This window comes from Salvelinus sp. IW2-2015, linkage group LG22 (genome assembly GCF_002910315.2).
Source record: "Salvelinus sp. IW2-2015 linkage group LG22, ASM291031v2, whole genome shotgun sequence".
Taxonomy (NCBI): domain Eukaryota; kingdom Metazoa; phylum Chordata; class Actinopteri; order Salmoniformes; family Salmonidae; genus Salvelinus; species Salvelinus sp. IW2-2015.
Window position 1 is genome coordinate 12723257 of NC_036862.1, and position 26705 is coordinate 12749961.

At 43.9% G+C, this 26705-nt stretch overlaps 1 protein-coding gene across 1 annotated transcript in view; it reads left to right on the forward strand.

The window, feature by feature from the left end:
- si:ch1073-280e3.1 (complement C2) overlaps positions 1-11673 on the forward strand; it is a 20320-nt gene extending 8647 nt beyond the window's left edge. Inside the window, exons 10-18 of the mRNA XM_024014102.2 lie at positions 6803-6940; positions 7108-7223; positions 7344-7473; positions 7690-7843; positions 8068-8144; positions 8808-8914; positions 9186-9318; positions 9454-9503; positions 11334-11673. Of these exons, the coding sequence (XP_023869870.1) occupies positions 6803-6940; positions 7108-7223; positions 7344-7473; positions 7690-7843; positions 8068-8144; positions 8808-8914; positions 9186-9318; positions 9454-9503; positions 11334-11498 (1070 nt within the window). The 3' untranslated portion in view covers positions 11499-11673. The remainder of the gene's footprint in view (positions 1-6802; positions 6941-7107; positions 7224-7343; positions 7474-7689; positions 7844-8067; positions 8145-8807; positions 8915-9185; positions 9319-9453; positions 9504-11333) is intronic.
- The last annotated feature ends 15032 nt before the right edge of the window (positions 11674-26705 follow it).

Here is a 26705-nt window from a genome sequence, read left to right on the forward strand (position 1 = left end):
GCTGCTAGGTCAGTTACACAGGGAGCCACACTGAAGACAAGCTGCTAGGTCAGTTTCACAGGGAGCCACACTGAGACAAGCTGCTAGGTCAGTTACACAGGGAGCCACACTGAGACAAGCTGCTAGGTCAGTTACACAGGGAGCCACACTGAGACAAGCTGCTAGGGTCAGACGGGTCAGCAGCAGTTACACAGGAGCCACACTGAGACAAGCTGCTAGGTCAGTTACACAGGGAGCCACACTGAGACAAGCTGCTAGGTCAGTTTACACAGGGAGCCACACTGAAACAAGCTGCTAGGTCAGTTACACAGGGAGCCACACTGAAGACAAGCTGCTAGGTCAGTTACACAGGGAGCCACACTGAGACAAGCTGCTAGGTCAGTTACACAGGGAGCCACACTGAGACAAGCTGCTAGGGGCACGTATCACAACCAACACTGGCACTGACGGACAGATGTATTCTTACACAGGGAGCCACACTGAGACAAGCTGCAATACCTATTCTACTGCCTACTGCTGGATAGTCGCATGTATGACACAGGTAGAGCCCCACACTGATGGACAAGTCTATGTCTAGTTAACGCCTTAGGTACAACAGTCCAATACATATTTACAGGCAGCACTCCACACTGATGGGCCAAGCTGCATAGCTGCTAGCTAGTAACACTAACAATTACGCACTGCTGGAGCTAAAGAATTAAGAACTAGTCGGGTAACACCAATTTTTCTAGCGTGCAGCGCTGCTAGCCACACTGAGAACAAGCTGCACTAAGGTTCAGACACAGCGGAGACACACTGAGACAAGCTGTCAGGTCAGTGACCTACCAAGTGGTATTGCCACATCTGAAAGGACAAAGTGCATTAGCGTCAGTTACACATGGAGCCATCACTGGTAAGACAACAAAGCAACTCGACCATTTCTATCTCGTGCAGTGGTCAGTTTACACCAGGGAGCCCACACTGAGACAACTGCTAGATCGCTGTCAGTTACACAGGGGATGCCACACTGAGACAAAGTAGCTTGCACCATAGGTCAGTTTACCAAACGAGATAGCATAGTCAGCCACTTAACACATGGAAGACAAACGCTGTCTAAGTGAGCAGTGTCTATGTTTAGGAAATTACTTCACTCAAGTTGCTGTGGGAAGGCCTACACTGAGACAAAGCTGCGTCACGTGTTTACTAGCTCCTAGAGGCTACGAGTTTACACAGAGGTTTCACGCCACACTTGAGACAAGTGCTTTGTGCTATTTTGCGATTTTAAACACTGCAGAATACATCTAGCTGCATTAGTTAGAATGTCTGTTAGTGTCAGTTATAAGGAGCTCACACTGTTAGACTCAAACTGCAGTATATCCAACAGTGCAGTTTGTAGAATGTTATTCGGTATTACTAAGCTCAGCGCCCCAGTTACAGTTATAAATGCTATTATGGGTCACAGTTACACAGTGGAGCCACACTGTAGACAGACTGCTAGTGTCAGTTACACCAGGGGTTACTAGCTTCAACAGGCCCAGTAGCCACACTGAGATCATAGCTGCTCAGATATGTATTGCGTCTTGCTGGTACTGTGCTTTAGGTCAGGTTACATCAGTAGGAAACACCAATAGAACATGCCAACTTGCTCCAGCATTTCCTCTCTGAGGGCAAACGGTAGCTTAGCATGTCTGCAGATAACACCAATACATGTTCTACTGCGACGTGTCAGTTACACAACTTGTTTCGAGGGAGAGCCACATACGTAGTGAGACAAGCTGCTCTAGATACACAATACATTCTAACTGCATAGTCTTACTTATGCTCTGGTGGAGCTAGTTAACTACACAAAGGACATTCACGCACTGCTGTGGTGAGTCTTCTGGATGGTACCACTTTCAAGCAATCACCCAAACCATACATTCTACGGGCAGAGCGCCCTGCATTACGGTGAGGAAAGCTGCTGCGATATAGTGTAGTAAGATAATGTTGCTTACATTTGTTCACGATTAGTAACCACATATATACATAGGCTCCAACAGTTAACTCACACCCTAGCATTGTTATGAGAGGCTTGTATGGGTGTAACACTAGATTTCCTTAGCTTCCCATACCATTTGCAGCTGTTAGGCGAGGCTGCTGAAAGCACATTTACATGTAAGTCTAACTGTCAACTGTAATGGTATTGTGATGCCTAACCTACTTCATCCGAACAGCCAATTTGAGAACTCAGCTAAGTAACACGCATTAGCATCTCTACTGCAGAGATTTGTAAGATGTACTGTTGTGGAGAATTGGATAGGCTATAGGTTTAACAACCAAAACATGATCTACTGGGAGTCTACTACCGTACTGCCAGAAACATAGGGGCTGGTTAGGAATGAGACACCCCACCCGACATACACTTCTGAGACAAGCTGCCTAGTGGTCTGCTTCCTGCATGAGGAAATTTTACACAGGGAGCTTTAAACCACTGAGACCAAAAGCTGCGACGAAAGTAACACTAAGAGTACGATTCAGTTACACAGCATCTGACCATAGCCAACGGTCCTTGGGAAGATTAATCAAGAGGCTCGCTTAGTAGCTTATGTAACACAAATTACCATTTCTTACTGTACTGCATGGGATAGCTTTCTGTACCTTCGAGATGTATAACACAACATACCTATTCTGACTGCTTACTCTTTGGATATAGAACACCAACACATTTCTACTTGCTAACTGTCGGCAGAAGCTGAGTACACAATACTTATTCTACTGCCACTGCTGGGAGCGTAAGTGAGACACAAACATGTCTACCCTCTGATCACTGTTGTTAGAATGCTAGGCTACACACACAAGACAAATTCTATACACATGGTGAGCTAGCTTAACAAACGATACACATTAACATCTCTGGCACTGTAACTGCTGGAGCTAGTAAACACAAGACATTCTACTTCTTATACTGTTGGAGCTTAAAAATTAGACACAATATCTATTGTTCTACTGCACTTTTGGGGAGATAAGTAGAAACCCGAATACCCTTCTCCTGGTCCTGGTGAAGGCAGTAAACACCATACATTCTACTGCCACTGTTGGACTAGATAACACAATAATTCTACTGGCCTGTTGAAAGCTAGGTAACACAAGAACATTCTTACTGCAATGTTGGAGATTTAGTAAACACGAAGACATTCTAACTGGCGACTGCTGGACAGCTGACGTAACACAATACCATTCTACTGCGTGCTTGTAGCTAAGGTTATACACCAAAGACATTCTACCTGACGACATGTGCTGAGAGCTAGTAACACAAGACATTGCTACTGCCCTGTTGGACAGTAACACAAGACATTCCGACCCTATACATATCCTGGAGCACCTCAGTACACTAGATGCATTCTACTGCACCTGCTGAGCTTAGTTAACCACCTAACCATTCTACTGCACTTGCTGAGAGCTAGTAACACAAAGACAATTTCTACGTGCGACTGGTTGGACGCTAAGCTTGCATAACTACAAAGAATTCTACTGCAGTTTTGAGCTCAGTAACACAAATACATTTTCTACTGCACTTGCTGGACTAGTAACACAATACTATTTCTACTGCCACCTTGAGAAATGCTTAAGTACAAACAAGACATCTCTACTGCAACCTGTGGATGCTGAGTAGAACACAAGAGCATTTCTACTGCACTGATTGGAGGCTACACTAAACACACATATAGCATTTCTACTGGCACTTGCATGGGAGCTAAGTAACGACAAGGACAATCTCTCACACTGCTGGAGCTAGTAACACAAGACATTCTACTGCACTGTTGGAAAGATAAGTAACACAAAAGCATCTTATACTGCTACTGTTGGCTTCTATAGTAACACTAGACATTCTACTGCACTGTTGGAGCTGAGTAAGCCACAATAACAATTTGCTACTGCATCTTTTCTGGAACGCTACGTAAGCACAATACATTTTCCTACTTTTACTGGTCGAGCTTAGTAACACAAGACATTCTACGACACTTTGGAGCTTAATAACACAGAGACCACTATCTCCACCTGCAACTGACATGGAGCTAGTACACACATAGAGCATTCTTACTGGCCTGATTGAAGCTCAAAGTAACACAATACAGTCCTTTACTTGTACTGGCTGGAGCTATAAACACCAATACATCTACTGCACTGTTGGAGATAGAACACAAGACATTCTACTGCACTGTCGAGCTAGTAACAACAATACGAATTCTACTGCACTGTTGGAGCCTAGTAAATACACAAACATTCTACTGGCCTGTTGAAGCTAGTAACACAATACATTCTAGCTGCACTGCTGGAGGCTAGTAAACACAAGACATCTACTGTACTGTTTGGAAGCTTATAGTAACGAACAATACATTCTATCTGCACCTGCTGGAGCTTAGTAACACCAAGATCATTCTAATGCACTGTTGGAGCTAGTAACAACTAGACATTCTACAGTTACTGCTGGTGACTTCACAAGTACACAACAGTTACATTCTAGCTACACTGTATGGAGAGCTAGTAACCACGCAATACATTCTACCTTGCACTGATTGGAGTATAGTAAACCCAAATACCATTCTCCTGGCCTGTTGAAGCTAAGTAACACAATACATTCTACATGCACTGATTAGGAGACGCTAAGATTAAACACAATACATTCTACGGCCTGTTTGAGCTATTAACACAAGACATTCTACTGGCACTGTTGGAGATAGTAGACACAACATCGATTCTCACTCCCACGTTGGAGCTAGTAACACAAGGTCATTCTACTGCACTGTTGGAGCAGGAACACAATAAATTATACTGCACTGCTGAGGCTAGAACAACAAGGACATTCTTACTGCACTGCTGAGCTTAGTAACACAAGGACATTCTACTGCACTGTGAGATTAGTAAAACACAAAACATTATACTGCACTGTTGGAGCTAGTAAACACTAGACAGTCGTCTACTGCAACTGCTTGATCGCTAAGTAACATCAATTACATATTCTACCGACACTCGTTAGAGAAGCTTAGGTAACACCAAACCATTCTACATGTAGCTGTTGGAGCTGAGTAACACAAGACATTGTCTACTACACTGTTAGGAAGCTAGTAACACAAGACACTTTCTACTGCACTGCTGCGAGCTAAGTAACACAAATACATTCTAATGGCCTGTTAAGCTTATAACACAATAACATTCTACTGTACTGTTGTAGCTAGCTAACACAAATACAATTCTGAGCTGCACCTGTTATGGGAGCTAGTAACACATACATCGCTACTGGGACGACCTGTTAGGAGCTCAAGAGTAGTAACACAATACATTTTCTAGCTGGCCTGTTGAAAATAGTAACACCAAGGACCATTCTTACTTGCACTGCTGGACGCTAGTAAACACAATAACCATTTCTTACTCCACTGTTTGGAGCTATGTAAACAAGACGATTCTACTGCACTGTTGGAGCTAGTTAACACCAATACATGTATACTGGCCTGTTGGAGCATAGATAACACAATACATTCTACTGGCCTGTTGAAAATGTAACACAAGGACATTCTACTGCACTGTTGGAGCTAGGTTAAACACAAATACATTCTACTGGCCTGTTGAAGCTAGTAACACAAGAACATTCTATTGCACTTGTTGGAGCTAGTAAACACAATACATTATGCTACTGGCGCTGTGGAAAGCTAGTAACACATTACATTCTACTGTACTGTTGAATGAGCTGGAGTCATAAACACGAAGACATTTACTCTATTACTGCCCTGTTTAGGGAGGCTGAGGTAACACAAATACATGTCTCTACATGCAGCTGTTGGCAGTCTGAAGACAAAGGCTTAACAGGCATACATTCTACTGGCTGTTGCAAGCTAGTAACACAATATCATTTCTACTGCACTGCTGGGATCGCTAAGTAACACAGACAAGACTACTGCATGCTGGTGAGGCTAGTGTTAACACCAAAGAGCATTTATCCTAACTCGATTACTCTAGGAGGTGAGTAACACAATAACGAGTGTCTTACGCACTCGCTGGAGCTAGTCACACACAAGGACATTCTTTACTGCGATCCTGTTGGAACTGAAGTAAACACGACATTCTACTGCACTGTTGGAGCTAAGAAAACATCCAAGACATTCTGACTGCCAGCTGTTCGCGTAGCGAATAGTAACACAAACATTCTACTGCACTGTTGGAGATAGTCTAACGCCAATACAATCTCTACTGGCCTTTGAAAGCTGAGTAACACAATTACATCTCTACTGCACTGTTGGAGCAAAAGTAACACAATACCATTCTACTGCTGTTGAAGCTGGTAACACAAGACATTTCTTACTGCACTGTTGAAGCTTAAGTAACCACTACACATCACTGCTATCGTGCTTGGAAACTTGAATAACACAAAGACATCTTACTGCAGTGTTGGTCAATAGGTAAACAAAGAATTCTACTGCACTGCTGGAGTATACCACAATAATGTTCTCCTAGGATGCTTGTAGAGCTCAGCTCATAACACCAAACGACCATATTCACGTGACAAGGTGCTGGAGTCTAGGAACACGAAGACTATGTGCTACTGCCCTTTGAGCAGGTAACACAGCCATCCATCCATACTATACCTGCTGTGAGGCTAGTGAAACACACCATAGACATTTCTACTGGCAACATGGCTGGAGCTATAGAACACTAACATCTACCTGCACTGTCTTGAGCAGTAACAGCAAGACATTCTACTGCACTGTTTGGAGCTAGTTAACACAAGAATTCTACTGGCAGTGCGTGCGTGCGTGCGTGCGTGCGTGCGTGTGTGTATTTTATGCAGATATCTACGTGTTTGGTGTTGGGGACAACGTGAATAAGAACGAGCTGAATCTGATTGCCTCTAGAAAGAGACATGAGAAGCACCTGTTCATTCTGAAGGACTACAAACAGCTGGGAGAAGTGTTCAACAGCATGATCAGTGGGTTGTCTTAGCGTCATCATTAGATTTACTGTAACAAGTGCATTTGATCATTTCTTGGTACAAATTCTGTATCAATGTCTTTGTATGTAGTATATTTAGCAATAGAATGMCTGAACCACGCAGAATGAAGTAAAATGTAATAGTGAGGGTGCATTTATTTCTAGGTGATAAAAGTGTGACCATGTGTGGGGTGGCACAGGAAGATGTGTCAGAGAATCAGGAGGAGTTTGGGCCCACCAAGAAAGCCTATACCAGGCCGTGGCATGTCAATGTCATCACAGTAAGCCTTATTTAACAGAACATAGAAGACTGTACACAATAAACTCTATCAAAGACATAACTAAATACAGTACCAAGGAATGTACAGTAAACACAATCTACTCTATTCATCCCTCTACAGACTGGCGCTAAGTCTGAGACCTGCCAGGGATCGATCGTGACCCAGAACTGGATCCTGACCGCAGCTCACTGCTTTTCTGCCATCAGATTTGGGGGGAAAGTGGACCAAGAGAAAGTGACTGTGACGCATGGTCAGTATCCTACCTAATTGCACATAGGTATCTGCATTGACTTCAAAATGTTCATGGGTCATTTGGCAGTGTGTCTGCCCATTTAGAAATACTAATCTATAACACGGACGATAGATAACACAGACTACTGATTATTAAATAGGTGATGTCTATTCTACCTTTCATCCCCAAGTAATGCTTACTAGTAAGTATCAACCTCATGCCAATGTCCCCCAGGTTATGAAGGAAAGGTGGTAGCAAAGGTGCTGTTTGTGATCCCACACCCACAGTACAACGTTGATGGACTCAGCCACAAGAACGTGAAAGAGTTCTATGACTACGACATTGCTCTGGTCAAGGTTGAAAAGATCCAGCTGTCATGGACGGCGAGGTGGGTTCGAGCAGCAACACTAGCTCATGAAATCATTCCCTTGTACATCGTTCTCATTCCAAACCACCACGATTCCATCTACTTGGTCAAATCATTCACCAGCAATGACATTGTTACTCATTGTTACAATATTAACACGAGTACTTTATTGAACTCTATTCTTGTGTAACTACATGACTTCCTGTACCTCCCTGTGTTGTTTATCTGGTATGTGTTCTCTACAGGCCCATCTGCTTGCCGTGCACCAAGCCCGCCAACCGAGCCATGAAGATGGGTCCCAACTCCACCTGTGAACGACACGGTAAGATGATTACTACTCATCCTGAACAAGCAGACGGAGTGCAATCCTTTTTTTTTTTTTAGCTTGACAAGCCCAACTCAACTAGTTGAACTTGGTTCTGCTGGCCATGACTGGTGTCATCCACCCATGAATCAGATCATGTCTGGGCTTGACTCGAGTTCTATTTCTAATATATATATATACACTCACCGGCCAGTTTATTAGGTACACCACCCCGTTCATGAAATTGGATCACTCAGACAGTGAGTCACGAGGCAGACAGGCATCCAGTTACTGTTCGAATGAACAAAACAAGTGACCTAAGCGACTTTGAGCGTGGTATGATCGTCGGTGCCTTAATTTTTATTTAACTAGGCAAGTCAGTTAAGAACATATTCTTATTTATAATGACAGCCTACCGGGGAACAGTGGATTAACTGCCTTGTTCAGGGGTAGAATGACAGATTTTGACCTTGTCAGCTCGGGGATTCGGATCCAGCAACCTTTCGGTTACTGGCCCAGCTCTCTAACCACTAGGCTACCTGCCGCCCCTGGTGAGCCAGATCCAGTACCAAACAAAACCATTCAGTCCTGTGGGCGAAAACAGCTCGTTGATGAGAGAGGTGGAATAAATCATACATTGGTGAGTGTATAATAACCGGTTAATGGAGTGTGTGTCTGCAGAGAAAGCCCTGCTACCCATGGAGGAGACCAGAGCCTACTTCATCAACAAGGGGGCTACAGTCAAGGATGCAAAACGCAAGCAAACACACATTCATACAGGGAGTAAGGTTAGTGGTACTCAACAACCAAACACACATTCATAAAGGTCATAGGTCAAATCCACAGGCCTTCTACAATATAATCTCTATCGTTGGCTCTGCATTTACTACCATTTGTGTATGAGGAGTGAAGTTCTACAAATGTACTTTGTGAATAAGACAGTTTGTCTTCATGTATGCCTGCAAATTATGTCTAATTGATGTGCATGTTTGTGATGGGTGTCGTGTGAAGGGCGCGGTGTTAATTGGTAGCACCATTGTTTGATGTTCCTATTTGCAGAGGCCTGACTGTATTAAACAGGCTGAGAACACACTTCTAACTCCTCACAATGCAACTCTGAATGAATACGTGCCAGACAGGTTTCTGTGCTCGGGCGGATCTGCCAATCATATAGATGCTGTAACGTGCAAAGGTATGTTTGTAGGAATAGACAGCATGGGAAGTCACATTATACAACTCGGGAACACATACATTAATTCATATACAAATAATGGGATAAACCTTTATGTTATTCTCATGCGTGGTATGATCCAACTTTTCCCGACAGGTGACTCTGGAGGCGCTCTGTTCCTTCTTAACAGACTGCGGTATTTTCAAGTGAGAAACTCCCCTTCCACTAAATCTTCTCCATGATAAGCATACTTCATACTAACATATAGAACTACGTACCAGTATCTGGTGTTTGGTTCATTAGGCCAAGCTAAGTGTACTTTTTGTATGACTCTATTCAATGACCAGGCATATACAGTTGAAGTTGGAAGTTGACATACACTTAGGTTGGAGTCATTAAAACTCGTTTGTCAACACTCAACAAATTTCTTGTTAACAAACTATAGTTTTGGCCTGTCGGTTAGGACATCTACTTTGTACATGACACAAGTAATTTTTCCAACAATTGTTTACAGACAGATTATTTCACTTATAATTCATTGTATCACACTTCCAGTGGGTCAGAAGTTTACATACACTAAGTTGACTGTGCCTTTAAACAGCTTGGAAAATTCCAGAAAATTATGCCATGGCTTTAGAAGCTTCTGATAGGCTAATTAACATAATTTGAGTCAATTGGAGGTGTACCTGGGGATGTATTTCAAGACCTACCTTCAAACTCAGTGCCCCTTTGCTTGACATCATGAGAAAATCAAAAAATATCTGCCAAGACCGTAGAATTTTTTTTGTTGACCTCCACAAGTCTGGCTCATCCTTGGGAGAAATTTCCAAACGCCTGAAGATACCACGTTCATCTGTACAAACAATTGTACGCAAGTATAAACACCATGGGACCATGCAGCCGTCATACCGCTCAGGAAGGAGACGCGTTCTGTCTCCTAGAGATGAACGTACTTTGGTGCGAAAAGTCCAAATCAATCCCAGAACAACAGCAAAGGACCCTGTGAAGATGCTGGAGGAAACAGATACAAAAGTATCTATATCCACAGTAAAAGGAGTCCTATATCGCCATAATCTGAAAGGCCGCTCAGCAAGGAAGAAGCCAGTGCTCTAAAACCGCCATAAAAAAGCCAGACTTCGGTTTGAAACTGCACATAGGGAGAAAGAGTGTACTTTTTGGAGAAATGTGCTCTGGTCTGATGAAACAAAAATGGAACTGTTTGGCCATAATGACCATCGTTATGTTTGGAGGAAAAAGTGGGAGGCTTGCAAGCCGAAGAACACCATCGCAACCGTGAAGCACGGGGGTGGCAGCATTATTTTGTGGGGGTGCTTTGCTGCAGGAGGGACTGGTGCACTTCACAAAATAGATGGCTTCATGAGGCAGGAAAATTATGTGGATATATTGAAGCAACATCTCAAGACATCAGTCAGGAAGTTAAATCTTGGTCGCAAATGGGTCTTCAAAATGGACAATGACCCCAAGCATACTTCCAAAGTTGTGGCAAAATGGCTTAAGGACAACAATGTAAAGGTATTGGAGTGGCCATCACAAAGCTCTGACGTCAATCATATAGAAAATGTGTGGGCAGAATTGAAAAAGCGTCTGCACGCAAGGAGGCCTACAAACCTGACTCAGTTACACCAGCTCTGTCAGGAGGAATGGGCCAAAATTAACCCAACTTATTGTGGGAAGCTTGTGGGAGGCTCCCTGAAACATTTGACCCAAGTTAAACAATTTAAAGGCAGTGCTACCAAATACTAATTGAGTGTATGTAAACTTCTGAGCCACTGGGAATGTGATTAAAGAAATAAAAGCTTAAATAAATCATTCTCTCTACTATTATTCTGACATTTCACATTCTTAAAATAAAGTGGTGATCCTAACTGACCTAAGACAGGGAATTTTTATATAATTAAATGTCAGGAAATGTGAAAAGCTGAGTTTAAATGTATTTGGCTAAGGTGTACGTAAACTTCCGACTTCAACTATAGGAATGAATCCACACCTGTGGTTCTATTCTATCTATCCTGCAGGTGGGAGTAGTGAGCTGGGGCACCAAGAACGTGTGTGAGCCACAAGACAGTAGTGACAGGCCCCCTCCTGATGCAAGGGACTTCCACATTAGTGTCTTCCACTTGCTGCCATGGTTAAAACAGCACTTGGGGACGGAGCTGGAGTTTCTACCTATGGACGACTGAGTTTCAACTTGAATTCTCACAAAAACCTTAAAATATTGATTTAGTAGCGCCATTTTAGGACGGTTGCTTACTAGCATAAAAAAATGCCTTTCCCGTTTCCCTACTTTACAGAATAGGACCCATTGTAAAATGAATCAAATTAATAACAATTTATTAAAATATAAAATGAATTAAACATTGCTCATGGTTTTTTACTTTTTAGGCTTTCTGGAAACAAGTACTGTATATCTGACAAGAAAACATGATATGAAACTCAAGCAAATCAAACAAAAATGCTGTCTGCTGTGGTTACATTTAGTTAAAACATCTGTACCTTCAAATGTGTGTAGTACAATAACAGTGATTTGTTGATTAGCAGCAGGTAACTAAATAGTTTGCCTACATACAGCCACAGGGTACAACTGCTAGATTATTTTCCTGAAATTACTCTGCACCAATAACATTCTGACAAATCTTAGGTTAGAATACCGTTAGAATGCCAGCCACCCAATCAGCCTTCAGAGAACTGCCTGAAGAGGGCCTCTGATTGGCTGTCTGTAAAGGTTGGGACAAAATTAACGTGCAGGATTTCTGAAAAACCTTCCAATAGACTGTGCGCCACAAACTTCTTCCTGTGTGGAGAGAAAAAGTCTGTTCAGAGTGGGCAAATACCTTCGGACATGCATTTATTTTACATGACATATGTATATGCTGCGTTTATACAAGCAACCCAATTCTGATCTTTTTCTACTAATTGGTCTTTTGACCAATCAGATCAACACTTTTGCTAATTATTGGGCAAAATATCAGAATTGGGCTGGCTGTGTAAACCATAAAATCCATAAAMACATATTTGTTATATTAGTGTGCTKTGATCCTTTCAACCCAATGTAGAGGCAAGTGAATCCCTACTTTGAGAATGTGATGCTGTGAAGTCCCTTGATAATATCCAATGTCACTTACTTGTGACTGTGGAAGATCATGTCATTGACTTTGAGGTGCTTAGTGGTGGAGGGGGCCATCTCACAGAACTGTAAAGCACAGGAAGAGCCCAATAATGAACAACACTATGCATCAGGGCAGCACCTCAGAGCCTATATTGAACTGGGTGTCTCCCATGGCCTGTACTTTATAAGGATTAAGAAGTGGACATTGAACCAGATGGTTGTAGTTTAAGTTCCAGATTGGGCTATACTGTGTGGGCGATCAGGTCCCAAGTTCACATCACCTCCTTCTCTACTAGAATGAATCATGTGTAATCTGGTATATGCAGTTCAGTAGATGGAGAGAGGAGACCTACTCTGTTGTCGTGCTTGGCCTGCTCCAGAGAGGCAGAGAAGTTGAAGCAGCGACAGGACACGTCCAAACTCTGGCTGACAGCATCATACCTGGAGGGTTAGGTTCATGCATGTAGCAGATTTACCACCATCTGCTATGTACATGGTTTAGGTTGTTCATGAATTACAAACCAAAWGTGCTCCACACACTAGTAGGAGCACAGAGACAGGTACCGTTTGCTAGACTCGGGATRTGGGTTGGTGTTATCCACCACCACGCTGTGGCCCTCCATCAGAGCCCGCTCACAGATCGATACACAGCTCTGCTACGAGCCCAGGGTGTCCTGACAAACACAGGTCAGYTGTCGCCAACTGCAGCTCAAGGTTCAGAACAAACTAGTTGAGAGAGACAATCAGGCACGATTAAYATGTGCAATGCATGCCTGTACAACACCTGGTCATAAAGTGTATCTACAACATAGCGAGAATCACCTTTCATACAGTGAGTGGACACAGAACACTTTCTCTGCTGTTTGTCTCCATTGATTTTTATCATTTTCAAATTCCTTATTTCAACCCACTATTTGGGKCACTTTTCTGTTTGGTGAGTATGAAGATGCGCTGGAACTAGAGGTCAGGACAGACTGGTGGACAGTTGAACAGACTGGTCTAGAGGTTAGTACAGGTCCTCTCGCCAGTCGGTCACTGCAGGAGAAGTCATTCTTCTTTTTGCCAGGAGCCTAGTTAACAGGCCGTCCCGCTGCATCTGTGGCAGAGGAGAGAGAGAAAGGTCTCAGGCTCTCAGCTMCTGGAGGGCGAGTACACGTTCATCAAACGTGACCATAAGCAGCACCTCACAAGAGTCAAGATAAGAATAGGCTATGTAAGAGGAAGAAGTTATGTTGCTATGGGGGGTTCTGTTGTTGTTGACTCACCTCCCACATAGAGACTCTGGCTCTTGTCTACAGCCACACATTTGCCTGACAGAGGAAAAGCACCGACACATGGTGTACCATGTTTGTTTGTTGTTTGGGGGGGTTGGGAAAAATACATTTCTAGCTGGAAGCATATGGGCAAATTAAAGTACTTTTCTATCCTATCCTAATATTTCTATTGTATTCTTAATCTGATATTTCTATTCTATTCCATTTATTTCCCGCACCATGCGCTTGTTGAACTATGAAAATGTACGCACTCACTACTGTAAGTTGCTCTGGATGAGAGCGTCTGATAAATGACTAAAATGTAGAGTAAATGTTGAAGCAGTGACTGGTCTATGTCATGACTCACCAGGGTAATGTGGTCTAAGTTGATGACAAGCACAACTAGACAATGCCAAAGGGAGTTGGTATTGTGAACCTTTTGCGACACACCCGTGTTGTGGTCTTTTGTAGAAGGATACAATCATAGTCTCCCTTTAATCCCTATTCACAATGTCTGATATGAGGCATGTCTTCTGGTCTCACCTTCTCACAAAGGTGCTCCCACATCCCCATCACTGGCTTCCTGTAGATCCCAGAACCAGACACCACAAAGACATGAGACACACACAGTTTGAGGTGTCAACATCTGAATTACACACAATAAAACACTGACAAACACAAAAATACAACACATCTGCTTACAGTGCATCTGCTTCCAAGCTCCATCTTTGTGTGTAAATGTTTCTTGACTAACCTAGCTAGCTGTCTTCAGCTCCCCGTCTTCAGAATGTTTTCCACTTTAGACTTGAAATCCTCAGGTTTCAGTTTCCCCTTAGAGATACCCATCTGAATGGTGACGAACACAACCTGGGAGGGGCAACAGGGACATCATTAGCTATTCATATAGACACAAATGACCATTAAAAGGATGCATAACACCATGCCCAAACCGGACGCGCGTGTACGTCTGTGTGCACCAATGTGCGCAAATTGATTTTGTCCCCCCTCACCAAACGCCATCACGACACGCAGGTTGAAATATCAAAACAAACTCTGAACCAATTATATTAATTTGGGGACAGGTCAAAAAGCATTAAACACTGATGGCAATTTAGCTAGCTAGCTTGCAGTTGCTAGCTAATTTGTCCTGGGATATAAACGTTGAGTTGGTATTTTACCTGAAATGCACAAGGTCCTCAACTCCGACAATGAATCCACACATAAAACGGCACCGAATCGTTTCTAGTCATCTCTCCTCCTTCCAGGCTTTTTCTTCTTTGGACTTTATATGGCGATTGGCAACTAACTTTCATAATAAGGTGTATTCCCACAACTGACCGACCTCAGTTCATCTTTCAATCACCCACGTGGGTATAACCAATGAGGAGCTGGCACGTYGGTATCTGCTTCTATAAACCAATGAGGATATAGGAGAGGCAGGACTTGCACCGCGTTCAGCGTCACAAATAGAACTGACTTCTATTTTAGTGCTTGGCAACGCAGACGCTCGTTGGTGCGCACGAGCAGTGTGGGTGCAATGATTGAATAACATGTATGTGTAAATTTATTTTGCAACGCGAGCGGTGTGGTCAGCATGTAAGGCTGGTGTATACAGAACAGTTACAGTATCTACTGATTAGGTTATAAGGACCTTCTCAGAGCAGGCCAGTAAGACATTTTCTCTGCTTCTGTGCTGGAGGTGTCTCCCTGTTGCAACTGGCAATAAACCGGATAGATTGACTTTACCAACAACTGCTCTCATTTTTGTTCACCTGGAAATTATAGAGGGTGAGTCGGTAACTAAGATTTCAAAAAAGAGAAGACAATCGAGGGGAATTAGAAACAAAATATTGTTAGTCTTTAAATCTAACTAAGACCCTGGGACCTGCTGTAGAAATGTTTTATTCTAGACATAGAAAGAACTCAAACCATATTAAGCACCCGGTTACTAATGACAAGCCCAAGGCTACATATTGTTACAACAACACCAGAGGATAACGCTGGTGAGCCCCTGTTTGGCTGCACTGTTGATGAGGTTTATTTATGTGTTACCTGTAGGACTTTGGCAAGAACACTGGGACTGGAGGATCATGATGAGAATAAACAGAGAGAGGGGGTATGTTGTGTGTGTGTGTGTGCGTATGTGTGTGTGTGTGTGTGTGTGTGTGTGTGTGTGTGGTGTGTGTGTGTGTGTGGGTGGTGGTGGGGGTGTGTGTGTGTGTGTGTGTGTGGTGTGGTGTGTGTGTGTGTGTGTGTGGTGTGTGTGGTGTGTGTGTTGTGTGTGTGTGTGTGTGTGTGTGTGTGTGTGTGTGTGTGTGTGATAATATCAACAACAGTCAACAACAGTGTGTGTGCACATATCAACAACAGTCACCCACGAAGCATCGTTACCCATCGCTCCACAAAAGCCGCGGCCCTTGCAGAGCAAGGGGAACCACTACTTCAAGGTCTCAAAGCAGGTGACGTCACCAATTGAAACGCTATTAGCGRGCACCACCGCTAACCATTTCACATCGGTTACACTCACCCCCCTTTCGACCTCCTCCTTTTTCCGCAGCAACCAGTGATCCAGGTCACGGCACCAATGTAACAGTATAACTTTAGTCCGTCCCCTCGCCCTGTCCCGGGCGCAAACCAGGGACTCTCTGCACACATCAACAACAGTTACCCACAAAGCATCGTTACCCATCGCTCCACAAAAGCCGCGGCCCTTGCAGAGCAAGGGGAACCACTACTTCAAGGTCTCAAAGCGAGTGACGTCACCGATTGAAAGGCTATTAGCACGCACCACCACTAACTAGCTAGCCATTTCACATCGGTTACACAATGTTCGCTGGATGTCCATGCTCCCTGTTCTAGAAAGAGTGCTGAAAATGTATGTGCCATTGAAATCCTTTTTTATTTCGGAAGACAAATGCTCTGTTGTCCTGTGAACATTGTTTGAAGATCCACTGACTGAACTTTTGCTGGCCTTTGTCCGTGGAAACTTGACCGTATTCAGTGACACGATCACGATGCTTGGAGGCCAGGACCACTGTGCTGTGGAGTCCGCTGCAATTCTGAGAAACGTTGAGGCTAAATTGACTGCAAGACTTGATGACAACTTCATTCCAGTTTTGGTCAGAGGACTAGATTAGATTAGACTAGATTAGACTAGATTAGTGTCTGTTATTTACTTCCAGGTAAGCACTGCACCAGTCGAGAGAGTGTTCTCCCAAATGAATGATCTATGGACAGCAGTAAGAAATAGGTRCACTGTTCCTACCATCAAGGCCATACTTATTGTGAAGACGAACTTCAACCTCCCCTGCCAGGAGTTCATGGAGAAGCTGGCCAAAGACAGAGCAATCCTGAAGAAAATACCTTCTTCTGAGAAATATACAGATTAGGTTGGTATAAGTATATTATGTAGTTACCAATCTCATCAGCATCTTATTTCTTTATTATGTTGTTAACTATTTCACATATACTATTGTCTGTTTTTTCAATTTTGCTCATGTTGTCTTCTGCTCTTATTCTACCAGGACCACTGAATGGCTGTTCAGATCGGACAGTTCTGTCTTGTCTGTAGTGTTTCTGTAATATAGTTGTTTTCTCTATCACAGTGTGCCTGTTAGACTAAATACATGAAACCGGAATTGTCCCCCTTTATATTTCATAGATAATAACATTGGATATTTTAATTATATATTGATCTGCCGAACTGGAAATGTCCCCGGTTTTCATTTTAGAAATCTGGTCACCTTAATGGAGTCATGCATGGGCTAAAGCCAAGCTTTGCATGGTGAATACATCCACATCGGTCATTCAAAAGTGTACTCATCATTTTCAGTTCACAACTACACAAGAGGAAGAATGGAATATTGCAGAGAAATAAGCAGAACACGTTAAAGGTGGCACTTGCCAACTTTAATTGGTTCGTCACAAAAGCACTTTTGTTTAGAAACATCCATCTCATATATGGTTCTGAACCTAGTGGGCTTGTTTTTCACATGTTTTATCACTGTCATCATACCCTCTATTCGTTTTCCACAATAGGACTGCTCACATGGGTGGAGTCAGTCTCAGAAGTGCTATTAGAATACCTGCCTGCCGAAAAACCGGTTTGTCAAAACAGACATCTGACTAGCAGAGGTTTACCCAATTCATAGACGCTAACTGCTTTAGCACATATTGACATAGTATCTTCTAATCGGGACTGCTTTAGCACATATTGACATAGTATCTTCTGTTGAACAAAGGGTACATTAAATTACTACACTCCTTAATATGGTTAGTGTTCCCACAAGGCCATATCTCCATGTTACATCGCTTGTTTACAGAAAACATAGGCTGCCATCTGTGCTAATTAGCAATCTAGCTCGCTCCGAACACGCTTGGCATAAGCCAAGTGAAATTTGGGAGGAAGTGTAGTTCGACAATTAGAGGCACACACAGCTCGCGGATCTGTGCAACACTTACTGTAGCAGTTTATCTTTTTTTTCATTAACTGCTGAAAACGTTACATACGGAGAAGGGTTTTCAAGAGATAGCTCAGGTTAATGTAGTTCGTTTGGCAATTCCATAGTAATAGAATTAAACTGATACTCCGATTTTCACTTTATGTATTAAAAAAAACGTTTAACAAACCACACAATTATATGCACAGTACTTTGAACAATTTCCACCAAATATTTGACAAAAAAACAAATTTACAGGAAGAAATGTGCAGATACAAAGTTTACATCTGCAGTTTTTCCAGTAAATGTATTCTTTTTTTGTTTATTGTTAAAAGTACTCATTGTGCATAGAGTTGTATGTTTTGTTAAAGCTTACTCAACCCCAATGAGTATGATTACTTGCGATTATTGTGGATTGTCAGATTAATATAATAATTTGATTCAAACATTTACATGCTTTGCAAGGAGAACAATTTCCCGTTACCACTTTAAACAGGAAGCTGATCTGTGTGTATTGCCACTTGCAGTTTAATTTTGAATCCCCCATGGGTGTAAAGAAAATCTTTGATATGTGAACTCTCATTTATTGCGGTATTGTGTTAGAGAGAAATAGTAATGGAGTCTTTTTGTAGGCATGGTTCGTTGGACAAAGAACTCTGAAAATAAGGTATGTGGTAAACACTGGTTAAGGAGACCTTATCTTGGTTCTATGAGATCATCTTCATCAGCTAACGTCACTTTGTGTGAATTTTGGAAGAATTTATGTTTTAAAGCACATAAAGGCTCATAATTCATAAAGGTCATGTTAATTGACTGCTAATATCTCATAGAACAAAATGTATAAGATCTCCTAAACCTGTGTTAACCTCAGACCTTACTTTCAGCATTTATTCCGAAACCCTATTCTTTCCCCATTCATTTTTCCCATAAGGATGGCTGAACGAACCTGAGGTAATTCCCGGGTTTAGAACTAAAAGTGGCGAGTTTGATTGTGTTGGGAAGAAAAGTACAATTATCACCTAGAAAATGAAGATTAAGAGCTCAGTTCAATCCAACCTGCATAGCAGTATTTACGCAGTGGCTCTTTTTCCAATGGTCAAATTAACTCACATATTGGTCTTGGGTACTGTATAAAAACCTACAACTACTACCAGGGCGACACTCTCACAGGTATGATTTCACTTGATAGAATTAGAACTGTGTGGGTACGGCATTAATATAGTAAATAAAGGATTTTTTTTTAAACATAAAAAATCTGCCCCGTGTTGTCACGCCCCGATCTGTTTCACCTGTTCTTGTGATTGTCTCCACCTCCTCCAGGTGTCACTTATTTTTCCCAGTGTATTTATCCCTGTTTTTCCTGTCTCTATGTGCCAATTCGTCTTGTATGTTTTCAAGTCAACCAGCGTGTTTTTCCCGTGCTCCTGTTTTCTATTCTCTTTTCCTAGTGTCACGCCCTGACCTTAGAGAACCTTTTATTTCTCTATTTTGGTTAGGTCAGGGTGTGACTAGGGTGGGTAGTCTAGTTTTTTCTTTTCTATGTTGGCCTGGTATGGTTCCCAATCAGAGGCAGCTGTCTATCATTGTCTCTGATTGGGGATCATATTTAGGCAGCCCTTTCCCACCTGTTGTTTGTGGGATCTTGATTTTGTATTGTTGCTTTTTAGCCCTAAAAAGCTGTATATTTCGTTTGTTACTCTTTCTTGTTTTGTGCCGGTTATCATAAATAAAAATGATTAACATACCCAACGCTGCATCTTGGTCCGACCATCCTTCCAACAACGATCGTTACAGAAGATCCCATCACCCATGGACCAAGCAGCGTGCCCAGGAGGAGCAGGGATCCTGGGCCTGGGAGGAAAGCCAGGAGTGGAGGACATCCTGGACGTGGGACGAAATCATGGCAGGAGACAGAAGCCTGCCATGGAAGCAGGCGGAGGCAGCGAAGGAGCAACAACGACAACACCGGGGTTCGCGGCCACGACGGAAGCCCGAGAGGCAGCCTCCCAAAAATTGGGGGGGGAGGGGTGCACGGGGTGGTTGGCGGAGCCAAGATGGGAACCAGAACCAACTACCTGTACTCACCGTGTGGAGTTGGTTACCGTTCAGGTGCCATGTTTTCCGGTTCTACGCACCGTGTCTCCAGTGCGCCTCCACAGCCCGGTGCGTTCTGTGCCAGCTCCCCGCACTTGTCGTGCTAAAGTGGGTATCTGTCCAGGACGGGTTGTGCCGGCTCAGCGCTCCTGGTCTCCAGTACGCCTCCAGGGTCCAGTACATCCTGTGCCGGCTCTACAGTGCGCCTTCACAGCCCAGTGCGTCCTGTGCCAGGTCCCCGCACTCGCCGTGCGAAGGTGGTCATTTGTCCAGGACGCGTTGTGCCAGCTCTACGCTCCAGACCTCCAGTGCGTCTCCACGGCCCAGTACATCCTGGCCTGAAGCCTCCAGTGATGATCCATGGCCCGAAGCCTCCAGTGATGATCCATGGCCCTGATCCTCCAGTGATGATCCATGGCCCGGAGCATCCAGCGATGAACCATGGCCCGAAGCCTCCAGCGACGGATCCAAGGTCCGAAGCCTCCAGCGATGGAGCCAAGGTCCGGAGCCTCCAGCGACGGATCCAAGGTCCGGAGCCACCAGCGACGGTTCCCAGTCCGGAGCCTCCAGCGACGGTTCCCAGTCCGGAGCCTCCAGCGACGGTTCCCAGTCCGGAGCCTCCAGCGACGGTTCCCAGTCCGGAGCCTCCAGCGACGGTTCCCAGTCCGGAGCCTTCAGCCACCTGTTTGTGGGATCTTGATTTTGTATTGTTGCTTTTTAGCCCTACAAAGCTGTACGTTTTGTTTGTTACTTTTTCTTGTTTTGTGCCGGTTATCATAAATAAAAATGATTAACCTACCCCACGCTGCATCTTGGTCCGACCATCCTTCCAACAACGATCGTTACACCTAGTCTTTCCGGTTTTGACCCTTGCCTGTTTTTTCTGGACTGCCCTTTCTGCCTGCCCTGACATCTAGTCTGTCTGCCACTCTGTACCTCTTGGACTCAGAATCTGGTTTTGACCTTTTGCCTGTCCACGACCATTCTCTTGCCTACTCCTTTTGGATATAAATAAACAACTAAGACTCTAACCATCTGCCTCCTGTGTCTGCATCTGGGTCTCACCTTGTGCACTAATACTTGTGGGATGAGAACTCCCAATCATTGAACTATGAGCCAATTGTTTTAGCAGACTACACCATCAGTCATAGACGTTGGGAAACAAATACGAGTTGACATTACCACCATTGTCATCTATTTCTTGTTAAAATGGATTTAGCTACAACTATAGATGTATAATGCTCATATCCTACATGTTTTTATTTCTTAAAAGCACATACACAACCATTCAAAAGTTTGGGGTCACTTGGAAATGTCCTTGTTTTCCATGAAAACATAGATGAAATTAGTTGCAAAATGAATAGGAAATATAGTCAAGATGTTGACAATGTTATAAATAATGATTTTTTATTTAAATAATAATTGTGTCCTTCAAACTAGGCTGTGCTGGACAGGACCACGATGGCGGAGCATCGTCTGCTGCTGCTGCTGAGCATCGTCTGCTCCTTCTCCTTCTCCTGTCCCTGTTGTCTGGGACACCTTGGCAACGGCCCCTGAGACCCGACCTGCCTGGGGAACTCTGTGGCGTCCGAGACCGCACCGCCTCAGTCTGTGGGCTTGGCCGCTGAATGGCACCAATGGTCCATGTTAGGACTACAGGAGGGCGTAATGAACACCATGCAGAGCACAAGGGCGCAAGGGCACCGGCTACAACCATGGTATACCAGTTGTGCTGGAAGTTGTTCTGCTATTGAGGTTGTGCCCGAGTCATGCGGGGTGCAGTATGTCCTCCAATACCTGCAATTTCGCTTGGATGAGGGCTTGGCAGCCTCAACAGTGAGAAGGTATTTGGCCGCTATATCTGCCTGCCATGTGGGGTGGATTGACAGGCCAGTGGGGCGCCATCCCTTGGTCTCCAGGTTTATGAAGAGGGTTTGTCGCCTGCGTTCAACTAGGAGCCGCTCAATGGTGAGCCGGGATCTGGATGTGGTCTTGGCAGCTTTGGCAAAGCCGCCTTTTGAACCGTTGGAGTCTGCCTCCCTGAAACACCTCTCTATGAAGGTGGCTTTCTTGGTAGCAATTACTTCCATGAAGTGTTGGGTGAGCTCAATGCTTTTTCGGTAAGTTCTGAGTCCTGCCGGATGGACCCCGGTGAGAGGAGTATATCTCTCCACCCCAACCTTTCATTCCTCCCAAAGAGGTTCTGCTAACAATTCCCCGGCAGTGGCAGGGGAGTCTGGGCCTCCCTCCGGAAAACTGTGCCCTGTGCGGGCACTGGCTGCCTATGTGGTGCGGACATGGTCAGTGAGAACAGACCAGCTCTTTGTCTGCTATGGTGAGAGAGTCCTGGGGGCTGGGCTATCAAAGCAGAGGCTCTCTCACTGGATTGTGGACACGATTACGACAGCATACCGCCTTGGCTGGGAGGCCAGTGCTGGGATCTGTGGTGACACATTCAACACGAGGTGTGGCTGTGTCTTGAGCACTACTGAGAGGAGTGCCCCTCACTGATATCTGTGCTGTGGCCAGCTTGGCTTCCCCTTGCACCTTTACTAGGTACTATCGGGTAAATGTGGCACCTCCCTCTGCGGTTGGTTCAGCGGTCCTGGGCGTCACCTCCCCTTCCTGGGACTGTGACGGGGACCCCCTTCCACATTGACGGCCCCTGCGTCTCGGTCCCGTGCTGGGACTTTGACGCTGGCTGGCCAGGTCCCTCTAGCACCGACTAATCTGGTTCCAATATATTAGAGTGATCCAATATAGTGAAACATAACGAAAGTTACGTATGTAACCACGGTTATGTGAGCTATATGGATCACTCCAATCCTCTACGGTGCTAAAGGTGCCTCAACGTGTGTCACGGCCATGGAGTCTATATACTGTATAGGGGCGGACCCCAGCCGTGACACAGGTGTACACGGGAGTAAATCTGTAAATCCTCACCTCGGATGTATCCTTCCGCCGCAGAGTGATACCAGTATATTGGAGTGATCCATATAGCTCACATAACCGTGGTTACATTTGTAAACTTCGTTTTCAGCTGTGCTAACATAATTGCAAAAGGGTTTTCTAATGATCAATTAGCCTTCTAAAATGATAAACTTGAATTAGCTAACACAACGTGCCATTGGAACACAGGAATGATGGTTGCTGATAATGGACCTCTGTACGCCTATGAAGATATTCCATTAATAATCTGCCGTTAACAATGTCTACACTGTATTTCTAATCAATTTGATGTTATTTTAATGGATAAAAAATGTGCTTTTCTTTCAAAAACATGGACATTTCTAAGCGATCCCAAACTTTTGAACGGTAGTGTAGATGTATGGAAGCTATGGAAGCCCATTACCGCCAGAATTATTATACAGTATATATTTTTTATGTCGATTCTAAATTAAAATGTTGAAATACTAACTCAACATTTTTAGATAGTTATCGGATATGTTTCTTCATTTGTAGGGTGATTTCAGTGGTGGCACCACATTTAACTAGGTAAGTCAGTTAAGAACACATTGTTATTTACAATGACGGCCTACCAAAAGGAAAAAGGCCTCCTGCAGGGACGGGGGCTGGGATTAAACATTTTAGAAATAAAATAAAAATATAGGACAAAACACACATTACGACAAGTACAATCACATGAATTTGTTCAGGGCTACAACAAAATTGTGAAACGTCTGGGGTCCCCGTGGAGAGGTTCGAGAACCACTGGGCTAACCGAACCAGGTAAAACTAGTTGTATAGAGTATGACATAGTAATACATCTGTTGTAAAACGGTTTTATATAGGCTATGATGAGACCAGATTTATTTCCAATCGGGTCATATGGTTTAACAAAAATTGACAACAACTGCGATTGGACAATATAACTAACAGGGCTGAGTTTGCTTTGTGCAGGGTTGCATCATGCATGTAGGCCTTTGCATCTGTAATTAAAATGTTACGCACACATTATCTCATCAATATTGTGTTGATTGATTCATTCCAGTCAATAATTTGGACTGAAATTTGAARATAAATCACATTCACATTTTCTCTTAAAGCAAATAAATAGGCCTATTTTTATGCTGTAAATACATAGATTAGGCTATAAATACAGGAGGTTACCACTTCATTTCCCCAGGCAAAGAGGATCAGAGAGCATAGGCTACTCTAGGCTACCTGCAGCTGTGGTTATCAGTAGGCTACAGTTGATTTAAACTGAAGCACAGATTAATTGTGCACGAGTTGACAAATCATGAGGCAAATCAGTCTAAACAACAGCACTTTGTCCCTCTTTTCAATTTTTTTATTAAACTGAATCAAATGTGTTTGGGCATATGCCAGTTCGCCACAAGTTTGCCCTGCTGTGATGATCTCAGGAAATTGCCACATAATGCTACAAATGAAGAAATATATCCTATATGCATAGCCGTGAGAAGTAGTTTGGGGGAGGGGAACTATTAAAGGCCCAGTGCACTACTTCAGAAATACAAAATAATAATAATAATAACAATAAAAAATATTTAAGAAATTATTCTGATTTTTCAGGTGGTGCTGTAGCACCCCTACTTCCCGTGACTATGCCTATATGTATGTTCTACTATCTCGAAATGTAAAGTTAGTACTTCGAGTTAGTATCCTAAAAATGTTGACTTAGTATCTAGAAATGTTGAGATAGTATTGATGTTTTTAAAAAACATTTGTGGCGGAAATGGGCTTCCATATTATGGATGTGTATGAAACAGTAAGCAAATTGACTTTCAGCTAAAAATTACTTACAAATTTACTTTCAGTTCAAAATGCAGGTGTAAATGTCAGTTTATTTCTGTGTCTTGCGTTTTGAAAATGCATCACTGTTTATGCTGTATGAATTCTTATTTCTGTGATAATGACAGGCTACATTTGCGCAGCGATTATGTTCGCGCGTGCATGTGCGGGGGTTCGAAAGCTTTGAACCATTCCTTACTGGAGTCCCAGCTCAAAGTTTGAGATTTGCTGTACAGCTATAGGATTGGGTGCAGCGCAAACGTCAAATTGTAGTAGTAATAATAAAAATAATAGGCAGGTAGCTAGTGGTTAGAGCGTTGGATTTGTAACCGAAAGGTTGCAAGATAGAATCCCCGAGCTGACAAAGTAATAAAATKAAAAAATCTGTCGTTCTGCCCCTGAACAAGGCAGTTAACCCACTGTTCCTAGGCCGTCATTGAAAATAAGAATATGTTCTTAACTGACTTGCCTAGTTAAATAAAGATACAAATAAATTACATTTGTAAAGCGCTTTTCATTATGCAGAATAGTTTCAAAGTGCATGAATTGAAGAGAGAGAGAGGATTGCCTGTCACGTTCTGACCTTAGTTCTTTTTTTATGTCTTTATTTTAGTTGGTCAGGGCGTGAGTTGGGGTGGGCATTCTATGTTGTGTTTCTATGTTTTGTTCTAGTCGTTATATTTCTATGTGTTTGGCCTAGTATGGTTCTCAATCAGAGGCAGGTGTCGATTGTTGTCTCTGATTGAGAATCATACTTAGGTAGCCTGTTTTCCCACTATGGGTTGTGGGTAGTTATTTTCTGTTTAGTGTTTTTTTGTTTGCACCTTACAGAACTGTTCATTTGTCGGTTTGTTGTTTTTGTTCAGTATTTATTCTTTATTAAAATTATTATGAATACGTACCACGCTGCACTTTGGTCCTCTTCTCCTTCCACCAACGACAACCGTTACAGAACTACCCACCAACCAAGGACCAAGCAGGCTGGGAAACGGGAGCAGAGGATTATGGACTCATGGACATGAGAGGAGATACTAGACGGTAAGGGACCCTGGGCACAGGCTGGGTAATATCGCCGCCCCAAGGAAGAACTGGAGGCAGCGAAAGCTGAGCGGCGGCGATCTTGGTAGCGGCAGCGCGACAGGCACGAGAGGCAGCCCCAAAACATTTTTTTGGGGGGGGGGGGGGGGGGGCACAGGGGGAAGGGCACACGGGGAGTGTGGCAGGTCAGGTTGGAGACCTGAGCCCACTCCTCGTGCTTATCGTAAGCAGCGCGTTACTGGTCAGGCACCGTGTTATGCGGTTAAGCGCACGGTGTCGCCAGTACGCGTTCATATCCCGGAGCGCTATAGGCCAGCTCCCCGCAAGTGCCATGCGAAGTGGGCATCCAGCCAGGGCGTGTTGTGCCGGCTCAGCGTGTCTGGTCTCCCGTTACGCGTTTCGGTCCAGGGTATCCTGCGCCGGCTCTGCGGGCTGTGTCTCCGGGGCGCTGGGAGGGTGCAGTCCTATGCCTGCGCTCCGCTCGTGCCGGGCGAATGTGTGCATTGAGCCTATGGGAGAGGTGCGAGTGGTATGCACCAGATCTCAGTGCTCACTCACAGCCCGGTTCAACCTGTGCCTGCACTCTGGAGGGTCCGGGCTAGAGTAGTCATCCAGCCTGGGGGAGTGGTGCCAGAGCTCCAGTGCTCCCCACAGCCCGGTCCTTCCGGTGCCTCCTCCAAGCACCAGGCCTCCTGTAGGTCTCCC